The sequence below is a fragment of the Fundulus heteroclitus genome, chromosome 19, assembly GCF_011125445.2.
Source record: "Fundulus heteroclitus isolate FHET01 chromosome 19, MU-UCD_Fhet_4.1, whole genome shotgun sequence".
NCBI classification, from domain to species: domain Eukaryota; kingdom Metazoa; phylum Chordata; class Actinopteri; order Cyprinodontiformes; family Fundulidae; genus Fundulus; species Fundulus heteroclitus.
Genome location: NC_046379.1, coordinates 814,468 through 829,509, shown reverse-complemented (window position 1 = coordinate 829,509; position 15,042 = coordinate 814,468). Strand labels below are relative to the sequence as shown.

Here is a 15,042-nt window from a genome sequence, read left to right as displayed (position 1 = left end):
CATAGAAAACAGCCCATGTGAAGTTTATAGTGTGACTCCGCGTACGAAAAACGTAAAACTGAGCTCTGCTGGTATCTGTCCGGGCGGAGTCCGCAGACATGAGCCCACACAGGGTCCGTGGGACTCCGTGGGAGGGATCACATCTGTACCTGGGAGCCTTAATTCCACTGTGTTTCTCAGAACTCTTTACTGCAGCTTTAACACCATTTTAAGTCTTGTTTTGTGAAGAGATTTTGTCTTAAAATGGAGTTTATCCCAAACTGACATGGAGCATTTTTGTTTGGAACACAAAAAACAAGACAGAACTGTTTTCAATTGCTTTGAAAAATAATGTGAATTTTTTTATTTTTTTTTGATTTAGCATCAGTGTGGAATTTGAAAACAGCATGTGTGGTTTATAGGAGAACATTTTATCATATTACTTTCTGGCTTTTCACAGCCATACAGGATGGTATGATGTATCAACAGCCTGTCAATGTTCAGGAAAGTTTGAACCTCTTTTACCTTTACAGGACATGATTACCACATCTAAACTATTTTATAAAGTCACGTATCGATACTTACAGGAAATTCTCTAAAATCCCTTGTTAACACTTCAACACCTGATGCCCTCTGCACTTTTCTTTCACCTAATCTGAATTTTTTTAGCATAATGTTTTTTAGAGCAGTGGCTTTTTGTGTTTGACTCGTCAAGATGAGCTAAAAAAGCTCTAAAAGATCATTAAGTAGACAGTAAAACCTGTACAAAAATAATTAAAGAGATAATCTGTCTACTGATAACTGGGGTGCAAGGTCATTTTTAATGGATATTTGTTTTTCAGAGCTTCAGTGCACAAAAGTGGAAATAAAACAACACCTAAAATTTATCAAAAGGCACTTAAAGATAACTTTCAGATTACCGCCAGTCTGTATTTACTGAGCGGTAAAAACACGATAGAACAGTTCAGTCCTTAAAAAAAAGAAACTGAGATTTTATATCTTCAGAATATGCAACACTGGTGTACAAGAATCATTTTCAAATGATTCTCTTCATAGCTCAGCAAGAGGGTTTACTTGTGGATTTTATTGACATCTTAGCCTCTGAACTCTGCAAAGTTCATGCTGAAATGTTCATCTTTAAACATTGTTCCTCTGAGAAAATATTGGCTAAAACAAACAATTTTTACAGAAATCAGCCAGGTCTGTTATTCACAGCCAACATCCAAAGTTAAAGTTGAAGAATTCGATGGTAGACGTAATCATACTCCAAATGACTTTTAATATTAAAACTGGAAATATAAGGTCTTACAGCCCACAGACTGAAAACAACTCAGAGGGAAAACACTAGGAAGGTGATTATTGGGACAAAGAACTGCAGAGTCTGATTAACGGTCTTTATGACAACTGTAATGGAGACATGAAGGAGGGCGTTACAACACAGGAAACAATATTAAGAAGACGTAACTAAACACAAATGACTCAAAGCATGAGTGATCCAGAATGCAAACTTTATACCACAATCGACAAAACTAAACCTGAAGTCTAAGAGACCATGACGGATAAAGAGTCCCAAACTCTCCTGGGAGTTAAATCTGCTGCTGCAGCAGGAAAATCCTGAATTATGTAGTTCATTAATCACAAAAACAAAGCATCTAACCAGCAATCACTGACAGCTCGGCAGGTAGATGTTGTGTTAAAAGCCATCAGGTGCAGGAAAAAGTAGAGTAAGTAGTCAGTCATGGCTGCAGCTTCAGAAGAGAGACTGTGGGACTCGTTCCAAGCTGTCGTTTTTAACTGCCAGCTTGCTCTGCTGGTTGTCCCCGGGAGATTTGAATGCGGTCTCAGATCAGTTTCAATATACAGGCTGTGTGGCGAATCTGTCCGGGGAAGCCAGTCGCTCATCAGTGTGCAAGCCAGGGGTGAAACAAGCTTTGAGTGTGTGTGTGTGTGTGTGTGTGTGGGGGGGGGGGGGGGGGGGGGTTCTTTCTGGGGAATTTAGTGGAGAGCTTTCAAAGAAACGGATAAAGGCTGCACAGTGTGAAACAGAATCACATTTTTCACACTAGTACAAACAGAGCTTAATTTGTCTTCCTTACCCATAATCCCTTTGGTTAATTTAGCATCACTTTTGATCCTAGCGGTGCTGAGCGTCGAGTCAGCCATCACAGGACTCAGAACGCTGAGTTTGGGTTGAGCTTCTGAAGCTGAGGCCGGTTCTGCTGGAGTAGGAACTTTATTTAACACCATGGGTTGTCGGCATGTTTGGATGGTTTACGTGAAAGCGTGACAGCAGCTACCTAAACTCCTCTTTCTAAATTAAATTCACACCCCCTCCCCTGTTTTCCTTTCACACCTCAGCACTCATTTTAATTAGCCTCTCTCTGATCTCTCTTTTTTCTCCCCCTCTCTGATAACTTTCCCTCATTTCCTTCCCATTTCTGTCTCTCGCTCTCATCACACTCATTTCTCAGAGTAATTAATGAGCCGATATCTGCTTTCAAGTCACCGGGGTCACGAGCTCTCCGTCTTTCTGTGCGTACGGCACCGGTCCCAATGAGTCATCCAGCACTCTCTTTAACTGCTTCGCCGTCTTTGTGGTCGGTCTGTGTGCGCTCACACACGGAGGGGAAGAAAGGAATGGGAGTGGGCGACCTCCGACACGTTTTATTTAGTAATCACCCATAAAAATGGAAAACATGATAGTGAAGCAGGAAAGATGAATAGCTTCTTAATAACAATCATGTAAAAGTGACATATTATGCATTGTTTGGACAAACCAACAAATAACATTTGGACTATATTCATGGTTTAGTAAAAGCACACTGAGGCAACATTTGAAAAACTCTTTTCAAACTATTCAGTTTAACACTATCTATTTAAATCCTAATTTAATTAATGTGCTGAGATCTTTACTTGAAAAATGAAGAGTTAGATCTATTTTCCAGCATATCTTAAAGGTGCAGAACAGTCCATCATACTGCTGATAAGGCAAGTGGGTTCCGTCTCCTAGAGATTGGTATGTTTTGGTTTGAAATGTGCGTAAAGTCCCCCAAACAAAAGGAATAAAACCTGATGAATGTGCCGGCTGAAGCTGGTAACCCACTGTGAAGCATAGAGGTGGCAGCACCATGCTGCGGGCTGTTTTGCTGCAGGAGGGACTGGTGCACTTCACATAATAGATATAATGAGGAAAGAAAATTAGTGGCAAATTTTGAAGCAGCAGCTTGAGACGTCATCTAGGAAGTTAAAGCTTCTGGACACAAATGGCTCTTCCAGATGGACAATAACCAGAAGCTTGTGAGAGAATGCTCAAAATATCTGATCAGTTTAAAGGCCATTCAGTTCAGTGCCAAGGACATGTGTGGAAACAGCTAAATTTGAAGAAAGTAAAAAAAAATTATCTAAAAATGCCTCTCTCTCTGTTTTTGTAATTTCTAAAACAGAAATAATTTAATTTAATCCTAATTAACAGGACAAGTTTAATCAGACTTTATATCAGACAGTGAGAAAATAAGATTATTTTTCTAATCTGTGATGGCACTTGTTATGCCATAAGCTGGTTGAATATGCTTATTATTATTATTATTATTAATTATAATTTGGTATTATAATTTAAATAATAAATCATTCAACTCAAATTTCCGCTATAACAAATATATTCCAAATGGTGGTGATGTTAGCTATAAGCTTGTAAGTATTTATACCACTAATGCATTAGTTAATTTGCTGTTATGAACTCATTTATGCTGGAATAAATGATCAGGTCGGACTGTTAACCGACCAGGTTTATCCAGCAGGCTGTGAGAACCCCAATGTAACTGCAATTAGAGTTTAAATCCTTATTCCTTATCACCATCCAATGATATTGTCTCTGTATTAATATCAGATGTTAACTCCAAAGGAGGTTAGCTCTGATTTCTGAATAACCATGTAACTGTGAATTGGACTGAACACAAAACAATGTCTATTCCACAGTCGTGGTTTTATTGAACCAAAAGCAATTCCCTGTTACAGTAATTCTCTGATTCAACAACTTTGGAATTCTTACTCATTACTAAACTAACATGCAAAATATATATGTGGAAATAAAGAACAAAACAAAAATAAACAATGGATTAAAATGAGCGGTCACCCTCCCAAGATGGCTGCTACGATGACGTATGAGGGGAGGTCCTAATGACGTAACCACGCTTACGCTGATGGGATAATGCCTCGCTTCAAAAGGGCGCAGCTAACTGGGAGTTTAAAGCAAAGCCCGCGACTTGAGCTCGGACAAAGAAATTAAACTGATAAGAAGCGAAAAGAGAGAGAGGGGGGGGGAAAGCAGGGAAAAGATGAAAAGAAATGAAGCAGTAACCCACGGCGGGGTTCTTGATGGATCACAAATCAACACAGCAAAAATCAATTGTAAAATGCATGCACATACAAAGAGAATGTTCAGCAAAATAATTCCAACTTCGTCGTGGAATAAAAGCATTAACCAACACCTACAAAGTTCTACGCCTGCCCAGGCACTTCTAAACACCCTGTTGGTGAGACAGAAATAAAAGGGGAAAACCCCGTTACTTTGAGGTGCCTCGGGGCTGGTCCGGAGCGCTCCGAGTAGTGCGGCTTTCTGGACGCGCTTCGACGAGCGCAGTGGTCCGCAGGCTGCAGCGGCACGGGGAGAAGCTGCTTCGTTTCTTCCTCCGGGTTCAACAGTCGCTCTGTTGGCCAGACAAAGCGGGGTCCTCTTCGATCACTGGGAGATATGGCGTCTCTCAGTCTTTTGATCAGAGGGAATTTAAAAGTACTTATTTTAGTCGACCTCCTGTTATAAAGCAGGGAATAACCGTTGCGTCGAAAACTCTCGGTCCAGCGAGCAATCGAACACGTGGCGTGGGAATCAGCTGTGCGTGTCTTCTCGGGTTGGCTAAAAGCCAGGGAAGAAGGAAGATTGTCGTGTGTGATCGGCTTTTATAGCCATCACCATAGCAACCTTATCTTGATCGGCGGCCATTTTGCCGTGTTGCGTGATGGGAGTTGGTGGCCATTTTGACCACATTGCATCATGGGTAATGCAGTCCGTTACGTCCCGAATTGATGCAGTTTTTGTCACGTATGAACTGGCACAACACACTGATGCTGCTCCTCATGTTTCGTGGGCTGTTGTTGCTGAAGTGGTCCTCGACGTGCTGCTTGCACCTGGATTTTACCTTTTTTAATTAATTCCCAGCCTGCAGTAGGCCAGTCAGTCTCCTGGTCTGGACCAAAATGAACAGAAATCTGCAGTTAATGCATTAATTGTCTTTATTTGAAAGAGAGACAGATGAGAGCTGGAGCTTCTCACTGAACACTTTATTAAGCTTTTTAGTTGCATTAGATCAATCATGTGAATTATTATTATTATAAAAATAATCTGGTTTCCGATTCTGTTTGGTGCAATTTAACAGAAACCAGGGACCATTTATGCTTTTGTTGTTGTTCTGAACGCACTGTGAGATTTCAGAGAATATTCCTCCCTGTCTGATGACACTTAAGGCGTGTAGACCCAATTAATGTTTTTTATTTTATTACACAGCTCACATTTTAAATTCAGAGTTTGTTACAAACTGTTTTCTTTAAGTTGTTTTTATACTTAATTCTAATTCATGAAATTTGTCTTTCTCTCATGTTCAGTTTCATCGTTATTAAATGTAGGTAATCAGAGAGCATTAACTTCAACAGCCTCTAATATTCAATGCTGAAATGTCATAAACAACTTTAACAGGAAGGTGTTCCCAAGTTTAGTAAACGGTGGCTTTACTCGACACAAACTCCATTTATTATTACGCTGCCTTTTTATAGAATAGAGTTCAAGTAAAGTTCAATTAGACAGCGCTCTAACTTCTTGCTTCCTCTCATGAGATCTGTGCTCAGTGTGTATTTAGATGTTATTGCCTGAACGTCTGTGGCCTCCTGGATTCATTTAATCTATGCTTTCATAGCTCCTTCAAAGTTTTCATTTCCAGACTAATCCTGCTGAAATGAAAATGAAATGGACTATTTTAAGGTCTCTTTTCCTCTCCACCTCTGTCCCGTACAGGTGCCTGACCAGGTGAGGATGCTAACCATGGAGAGGCTGTTGCTCTGTGTGATGCTGGCGGTTTGCATGGCGGTGCGGGCACAGATCTGTCCAAAGCGCTGCGTCTGCCAAATCCTGTCACCCAACCTGGCAACGCTCTGCGCTAAGAAGGGTCTGCTGTTTGTGCCGCCAAACATCGACAGGCACACGGTGGAGCTACGGCTAGCCGACAACTTTGTGACAAGGTGATGAATTTATGAGTGATAATATGAGCGGTCCACCACAGAGAGACTGTACGGACTTATGACTGATAATGTGTGGCACTCTCAGTTCTGCTATATTTGAATTTGGGGAAAGACGAGGTGATTGGACAAAGCGACAGCTAGTGCCGCCTACCAAAGGTTAGCTTTAGTCAATCACGGTCTCAAATTAAAATGTCGTAAACAGGAACTAACATCTTTGAAAGAACAGCAAGAAGTGTTTTGCACATTTTTGGATGGCAAATATGAAATTGTGGATTCTGAGAAAACAGATGTGAAAGCAGACATGTGTGGCCTCAGCTGCTCTTGCTTTATGTCCCGCCTTAAACCATAATACTGCAGCGTGATTGGCTGACCCGTTCTAGGGTGCTTCCCCAAAGGTTGAGATGGGAGTGAGACAAGATGGATTCTTGTGTGTTCTAAGACGCACAAATACTGCAGGATTTCAGCTTGCAGGAAACGTTATCCAAGATCCTTCAAGAAGAAACGCACATTGGTGCACATTTATTCCTTTGCAAGTTCAACCAAAGACTGCATAAGAACAGGGCAGTTATGGGCCTTGGGGTCTGGGGTTCTGCATGTTTTAGATGCAAATGTGTCCCAGCATACCTGACTGGAGCTGAAAAAAAAGTTCAGACCGTCTTCAACTTCTGCAAAGCCTGCTGATAACCCATTCATTTAAATCAGGTGTGTTCTTGCAGGAAAGCCTCTACAGCATTTACAAAATATTCATACGACTCTTCCTAGTTTTTAATTTAACAACCACAAACTTGAATGTATTTTAATGACAGTTTAACCAACATAAAGCAGTCCATAATTGTGAATCAGGAGGAAAATGAGTTTTTAACAATTTTGAAAAGTATTGCAAGCATTTGTATTCAGCCTTGTGAATCAACACTTTCGCTGCGGTTCCATCTGCAGGTCTGTGGGGGGTTGTCTCTACCAGCTCTCCACATCTACAGACTGAAATTGTTCCCCATTCAGTCTGTTAGTCGGTGTGTGAACATCAGGCTTTGCAGCTTGGGGTTGAGGTTATCAGTTTGTCTGGACTTCTAACACATGGATATGTCTCTGTGCAACTCTGGCTGCAGTAGAATGGGTTAGATCAAAATATATGCAGGGGTGTTTACTCCACAATACAGGATTAAACCGAGATGTTGCTTCATATGTTCAGAGTCGTAGTTACTGCATGTCTGCCAATAAGACTAGTGCGTTTGTTGTGTTCATAAAGATATATTCAGTAAACATTGACGTTTGTAAGAATGCTCCTCCATAAAAAGTAAAAATGCATGCTAGATTAAGTCAGAAGAAGTAAACACAACTGTGTGTAGAGAGACATTAATCTGTGGTACCATGAGGCCAGAATATTCTGATAAATAACAAACATGCACCAAAAAAGGTTGTTTAAGTTATTTCTGACTGACAAAACATTAAAGCTGCTCTACTGAGGTGGATAATATCTGGTGATGTTTTATAACTCTGAACTGAACTGTGTCAACAGCGTTAAAAGGAAAGACTTTGCAAACATGACGCGGCTGGTGGACCTGACATTGTCCAGAAACACCATCTCCTACATCACACCTCATGCCTTTGCAGATTTGGAAAATCTCCGAGCGCTACACCTCAACAGGTACGAAGGCACAATGGACAGGCGAAGCATGCATTTGCACCGAAGGCGCTTGGATTATTCTGTGTTTTTTTCTGTGTTTTTGCATCATGTTGCAGCAACCGGCTGACGAGAATTAGCAATGACACATTCAGTGGGATGTCAAAGCTTCACCACCTGATCCTCAACAACAACCAGCTGGTGCTGATCCATCAGGGAGCGTTCAACGACCTGCTGGCGCTGGAAGAGCTGGACCTCAGTTACAACAACCTGGACTCTATTCCCTGGGAGTCTATTCAGGTCAGCTCTTTTTAAAGAAATAGAAGTCAGTCACGGCTACAATAAAAAACATCCTTTTTGGTCTTTTATCATGAATTTAAATAAGGATGTTAAGTTTTACTATGAATTTTTTCTTATTTCTCCACCTCTCTATCTCTCTATGATTATCATCCTGATATCTTGAAGCAACAATAAAACATCCTTAGTACACGTAAAGTAATTTAAAAAAGTCTGTTTTTTTTTCTTATATGTGCAGAAAATGACAAGCCTGCACACACTGAGCTTAGACCACAACATGCTGGATTACATTCCAGAGGGAACCTTTTCACTTCTGCAGAAACTCAACCGGCTTGATGTCACCTCCAATAAACTTCAGAAGCTCCCACCAGACCCACTCTTTCAGCGGGCGCAGGTACTTTCTTACCTTATTTCTCATATCAAATACAACGGGTTCAAATGCAAAATCTTCCAAAGGCCAGAAAACCTTGGTTTCACATCACAAATTAGTGTTCTTGACTTCTAAAACATCGTTATTGTTTAAAATGTTCAATTCAATCACTGCAGGAGCAGAGGAGTAGCAGCTTTAAAACCATCAGAGGAACTTTCCTTGTTTCTAATTGGTTTGTTTGATGATTTTGAAATGCTTTAAAAAACTAATTCCCCCTTACAGTTTTATTTCATTTATTTTCTTCCTTTTTGGTCATTTTAACGTCTTGGATCATCAAACTATCTTTAAGAGCCAACAAAGAAAACCGAGGTAATGGCAGAAAGATGGCAGCGTTACCTGCCAACCACTCTTTCACATTCCTGACCCCCTGGCAGAGCAAAATTGGGGATCTGTTTAAGGTCACACCACTTAATCACAATGGGATTGAGGTCCAGACTTTGACCAGAACAAATCAGAATCTTCAACTGTTTAAGGGTTAAATGTTTTCATCATTAGTTGGTAATGATTTTTATTCTGGTTCTCTGGCATCTCCAACCTTTACCAGCAACGTTCTAACCCTCCAGCATGATCAACGTCAGTGACTTTATTTCTCTTCTTGAATTTCCGGACATCTTAGCATGGAGTAAGCCTTTTGAGTAGTTTAAGCCTATTTCATGTTTTCACACAGGTTCTATTTCAGTCATTCCTTTATTTTACAAGTCAGGCCGAAACCAGTAAAACCAAACTCAGACTTTGTAAACTTGAAATTTATCGCAGCTGCTTAATGGTTTAACAAGGGGTGTGATTACTTTTTCAAATAGGGCCAGGTATGCTTGAATAGTTTTTTTCCCCTTACTCAATAATAAAACGTGTTTTTTATTTATTCTGGCTGTCTTTGTCTAATGTTAAAATTAGCTTGGTGATCTGAAACATTTCAGTGTGCCGTGTAGAAGGAGTGAATCTTTCACAGGACTGCAACTGCGCTACAGAGAAGGAAATCTGTTGCCAATCTCTCAGAAGGCAAATATTTAAACTGGATACCGCTCTCTAAATGTACAGAATAAACTGAGAAACTTGCTGTAAATCTTGCAGGTCCTAGCTACATCAGGGGAAATGACTCCCTCGTCCTTTGCGCTGTCGTTTGGTGGAAATCCTCTCCACTGTAACTGTGAATTACTCTGGCTGAGGAGGCTGAAAAGAGAGGACGACCTGGAGACGTGTGCCACACCTGAGCACCTGTCCGGCCGTTACTTCTGGTCCATCTCTGAGGAGGAGTTCCTCTGTGAGCCTCCGCTGATCACCAGATTTTCCCACGAGATGAGGGTCCTCGAAGGCCAACGAGTTGCTCTCAGGTATGAGCTGCTGTCTGAATGCAAAGAGAAACTCTGCCCAACATCAGCTTTAACTGTATCTATGCTTTATATTGTTGAATTCACAGCACGCCAGAATTTATCTGGCAAAAAGTGAACGGAGCCTTAAACTAAAATCAGCTTTTATTTTTGTAAAATCAGGATGTTCTCACACTGAAAACTTTAAAAAGACTTTGATTTGTACAGATGTATTAATTAATAGTTTTATAGTTCTACTATACCCTTTCAGCAGATTGGACCATAAAGAAAGAGGAAGCTTTAACTGATCCTTGCACAATCTCTGAAGTTCTTCCAGAGTCCTGGGTCTCTGATCAGGTCTACTCTTCAGCGCAGCCTCCAGGTTTTCTACAAGGTCTAGATCTGAGCAGCGAGATGACCAACATTTGACTCCAGTGAACTTTTTCTGTGTTAAACCGGACGTTCGCTTTGGATCTTGATCCTGTTAAAAGACACGATGACAGCCCCTTTTCAGTTCTCTGGAGGTGGACAACCAGGTTCATTATAGTTATAGATAAACTAAGGTGACACGGCTCACCAATTTAAAGAATCATGATGAATCATGGCTCACTAGTTTAATGGTCTAACAGTCAAATCAGCTTAAAAAGTAAGGGATCTTTACAGATACATTTAGAGGAATTGAGCAAGAGAAAAAAAACACATTGGTGCTTTTACACAGATTTTAAATAAAAGTTTTCTCCTCGCTCGTGTAAAATGGTTCTGCATTGTAGACACAGTGTGGCACAAAATTGCTCATATCTCCAGCAAGGCAAGTTCACAGCAGCATTCACACAAACGGAAATTCAGTGTTTTATACAAAATCAAAGTAAAGACATCATAGTAACAAGAATCTTAAAGCTTTGCTTCAAAGGAGAGCTCAGTATTTCAAACACTTAAAAGCATTGTTTAAAAGGATTCAAATGCAAATTGGATTTTCAATCTGGTGCTTTAATCCCTCATCAGTGATCAGACAAACAGTTCATTAGTGAGACTCTGACTGAAAGCTTCAATAAACAATAATGTTTTCAGTCCTAATTTAAAGGAGACATCGGTTTCTGCACATCTCTGGTTTTCTGGGAGTTTGTTCCAGAGGCGATGAGCTCAGAAACTAAACCTAGTTCAGTTCTGGTCCTGGAAACACTGAGCTAGCAGTTCTCTGAAGACCTGAGGGGTCTGCTTGGTTCATACTGCAAAAGCAACCTGGAGATATTTATTGACCAATAGCAACATTTTAAAATCTTTTTCACAGGCATAGAGCCAGTGCAGTAATTTCAGGACTGCTGTGATATGATGCATTTTCCTTGTGTTGCTCTTGACTCACAGCTTTGAACAACAGCAAGACATGACTTCTGTCTTATCTTAACTAAGCTGGAGGAAAGTTAGACCTTTATCGACCAACTGGTTGAGGGTAGTGACCATGTGCTGGCACAGTGATGTATATTTATGTGTTGTTAGCAAACATCTGGTAAGATATGTAGGAGTAATCCTAAAATTTGAACTGAGGGGATCACATAGATGTTATTTAAAAGTTGACTAAGGATAGAGCTTTAAAGAACCCCACATTCATTTCTTGTTTGCTCAGATGTATAATTACCAAACAATGTATATAGCAGCAGTCTTCAACTACAGTCCTCGCGGTCTGGTGTCCATCACCTGTTACTGTATATTATGTCTCTACTTCAAGGTTAACTTACAGTTTTTAGACATATCTTTGATTTACTCAGAAGTGAACTGTGGATGGATCTAATCTTTTTATAACATTTTAATAAATAAAAACCTGATTCGGAAACAAACTTCTAAATTAAAATCATTGTGGTGTAATCTGTCAGAGTTATGAATAATTTGAGGAATAAATGTGGGTATTAACTGATTCGGATTTATTATTTTTGAACTTTTAATGTCAAATAAGATGCCTGCATTAAAAATAAGTAAATGATGAATGCCTGCTTGTTTAAGTCCTCCTCTGACAGCATGGACAGCATCTTTATCCAAGTAGGTTTTATTAAAAACAAAAAGAGCTTATTTAGAATAAAAGCTTTTTAATACGGTCTGTTAACAGTATTGCTGCCTTTTAATGAAGTAGACAGTTATTGCTTCTCCATCAGCTGAAGTCCGATGGGTTTGGAGATGCAGTCCATAAAATGTCACCACTTCGCTTTTAATATTAATATTTAATAAACTTCAACTTCATTCTGCTTCTTCTCTAATAAGGTGAATTACTCTGGTTCTCTGTCATTAAAGGTGTAAAGCGAGAGGTGATCCAGAGCCAGCCATTCACTGGATTTCCCCTGAAGGCAAACTGGTGTCCAACTCCTCTAGAACCTTGGTCTACAACAACGGGACTCTGGACATCCTCATCAGCACTGTGAAAGACACGGGCTCCTTCACCTGCATCTCGTCCAACCCCGCCGGTGAAGCCCACCAAACCGTGGACCTGGTCATAATCAAACTGCCTCACATCTCCAACAACACCAACAACATCCAGGAACCAGACCCGGGCTCGTCTGACATTTCCACGTCAACCCGAGGCGGCGCCAACGGCAGCAACGTGACGGGCGACGTGAAGGGCGGGGTCGATAAGAGGGTGGTGACCGCCGAGGCCACGTCGTCCACCGCCCTCATCAAGTTCAACTTCCAGAGGAACATCCCCGGCATCAGGATGTTCCAGATCCAGTACAACGGAAGCCAGGACGACTCGTTGGTTTACAGGTAGGACTGACGGCATCAGGTGTGACAGTCACTCCTTCACACGGTGGAAACTGAAGCTGGCCCAGCAGAGGTAGAGGATTACCGATGTCTGGGCGATCTGGATCACATTACTTTAGATTAGCTGAAACTTTAGTGCTCTGGCTGGAAAATGTGATCACAAGCAATGAAGACTTGGAAAAACAAAAAAATCTAAAGAATGGCTTTTAAATCTGCTAAAGCAAAATTATTTAGTTGTAAAAACCCAGAGACCTAGCTCTGCTACACTGTCACAGAAATACATGTTTCCTTAAAGATATGCCTTAATTTAAAGGCTTTCAAAGCTCAGTATAAATTCAAGAAGTATCTGTATAGCAAAGATGCAATCCATCACATTTTAATACCAAATATAGAAAAGGGAAAATGAGAACCTGAAGCCCAGTAAGAGACAAACAATAGAAATGTGTTATAAAAGGTGGAAGTTTAAAGACACAACTACTAAACAGGCAATAAAAAGACATAAGGCTGGATGATAATTCAGTATCAATATATATAAATCGATAAACATATCAATCAATCAATGGCAGAAAAAAAGGGTCAATAAAAAGTTCAATAGAATTACAGTTTTCCTTCCTTTTGAATTCCAGCCATGTAGGTTAATATTACATCATTAATCCTCCCAACCAATCACAACGCAGACCCAGGAGCAATGCTCCGCCCCCTTCAAAGAGTTCAGAGAGCACATGTTCTTTTTTCTTTTATCAAAACTTGCAGTTTTTGATAAAAAGTTGGTTGAATAAAGGTTTGAGTTTAAATTCGGTATTTGTAATTACTGTGTTTAAAAAAACGGTTGCTAAGCAACAGCATAAAATGGCAAGGGCTGCACAAAAAATATACCTTTTGAATTTGTAGATATTTATCAATATGATTTCTAGTTTATCAATATGTTTTTTTTTCTATATGGTCCAGCCCTAAAAGGACACTAAATCAACTAATACAAAGCCACAGACATAGATCTCAATATTTCTGAAACAAATTAAAATAAATAAATAAAATAAAGTATTTCATAGTAACTCATTAAAGTGAGTATCATGTAAAAAAAAAAAATTACAATTGGAGAAACATTTGACTGCAGTGGTAGGAAATGCTTTAAAAGTCTGCATCAAACTAAAAAGTGACCTGAAAACCACCTGGATGACCCAACCGGGCGGCCTTGACTCTTTCCCTCCGCTCATAACCACATAGACTAAATCCGTCTGGTGGGAAAATGATTACTTGAGCTAAATATTTACTCAGGTGAAATGAGGAGTGGGAATTAACAAACACAAAGAGCGTCTGCAGGGAAATGTGTGAGAAATGATCTGTTTCCCATGTCAAGGCTGAAGCACGTGTTATCAGTGCGCCTCATCAGCAACAAGCAGCAAAGTGTTTGACTGTCTGGGTCACCATAATGAGATCTCACCCAAAGACCAGAGCTGATCCTGCCAGCTGATTGTGGGTCTTAGAATCCTGAGCAGCATCCAGTTAACAAGCAGAAATCATTTACTGATGAATCCACAGCTATTATCTCCCATGCATGTTATTTTTAATCAGTGTTAATAATTCATCAGCTCCTAACTCCTCTTAGCGGATGCTTCATGGAGACGGCGCCAGTGGGATTTAGAGCTGTCTGTCTTGTAAAGATATCGTCTCTTACATTAAGAGAGCTGCCTCTTCCTGTCTCATCTGCTCTGTTGCTGCACCTCCAGCCATTTAGTGAATTCAGCTCTCTGGAAACCTGTGAGAACAAATGCTTTCATGGCCTCTCTATGTTGTTCTGATAAAAAAAAAAAAAAAGTTAGTTTGAACGCTTAAGCAACTGTTAGAGCTGAATGATCTTATTCTGCAAGCTCAGAACTCAGAGATGTGTTGAAATGAGCCATAATTAATTGATGGTCAGTTCTAGTCATGTTAGACTAAGAGCTCTTTGTCTTTTTAATAAATGCGTCTTTAACCTGAAGGCGGACTTCTTCCTCCAGCCAGCGATACTTAATCATCTGAGCTGGAACTGCCTCTCCTCCGCTGGTGTTCACAGCAGAGTCTAAAGCAACGGTGGAATCTGTTTTCCTTAGCAGTGATCTGATGGGATGTGGACAAATGCTTCCCCAAATGCCCCCCCGGTGTGGCTGTGAACTTCTCAGAGCTGAGTCAGAACCAGCACCAGGAGGGGAGCTCAATCAGAATCATGACCGATCCACTTCTTTATGATTATTTTCTTCACCAGCTAAACTTATAGTTCTAGCAACTTTTGCTTTATTTGCTTTCATTTACCTGCTTTTGTATTTCTTAAGTTTACTGATTATTCAGCCTATTAGTGTTAATAGCATTAGCTATCAGTTGCAGTCAACGTGTGAATA

At 40.3% G+C, this 15,042-nt stretch overlaps 1 protein-coding gene across 2 annotated transcripts in view; it reads left to right on the top strand.

The window, feature by feature from the left end:
* Window positions 1-15,042, top strand: part of LOC105939749 (leucine-rich repeat and fibronectin type-III domain-containing protein 5) — a 150,395-nt gene that overhangs the window by 117,614 nt on the left and 17,739 nt on the right. For both annotated transcript variants that reach the window (XM_012882027.3, XM_012882026.3), the window contains 6 exons: window positions 6,044-6,267; window positions 7,784-7,912; window positions 8,008-8,188; window positions 8,424-8,579; window positions 9,687-9,946; window positions 12,203-12,670. In XM_012882027.3, coding sequence (XP_012737481.2) covers window positions 6,062-6,267; window positions 7,784-7,912; window positions 8,008-8,188; window positions 8,424-8,579; window positions 9,687-9,946; window positions 12,203-12,670 — 1,400 coding nt within the window. In that variant the 5' untranslated portion in view covers window positions 6,044-6,061. The remainder of the gene's footprint in view (window positions 1-6,043; window positions 6,268-7,783; window positions 7,913-8,007; window positions 8,189-8,423; window positions 8,580-9,686; window positions 9,947-12,202; window positions 12,671-15,042) is intronic.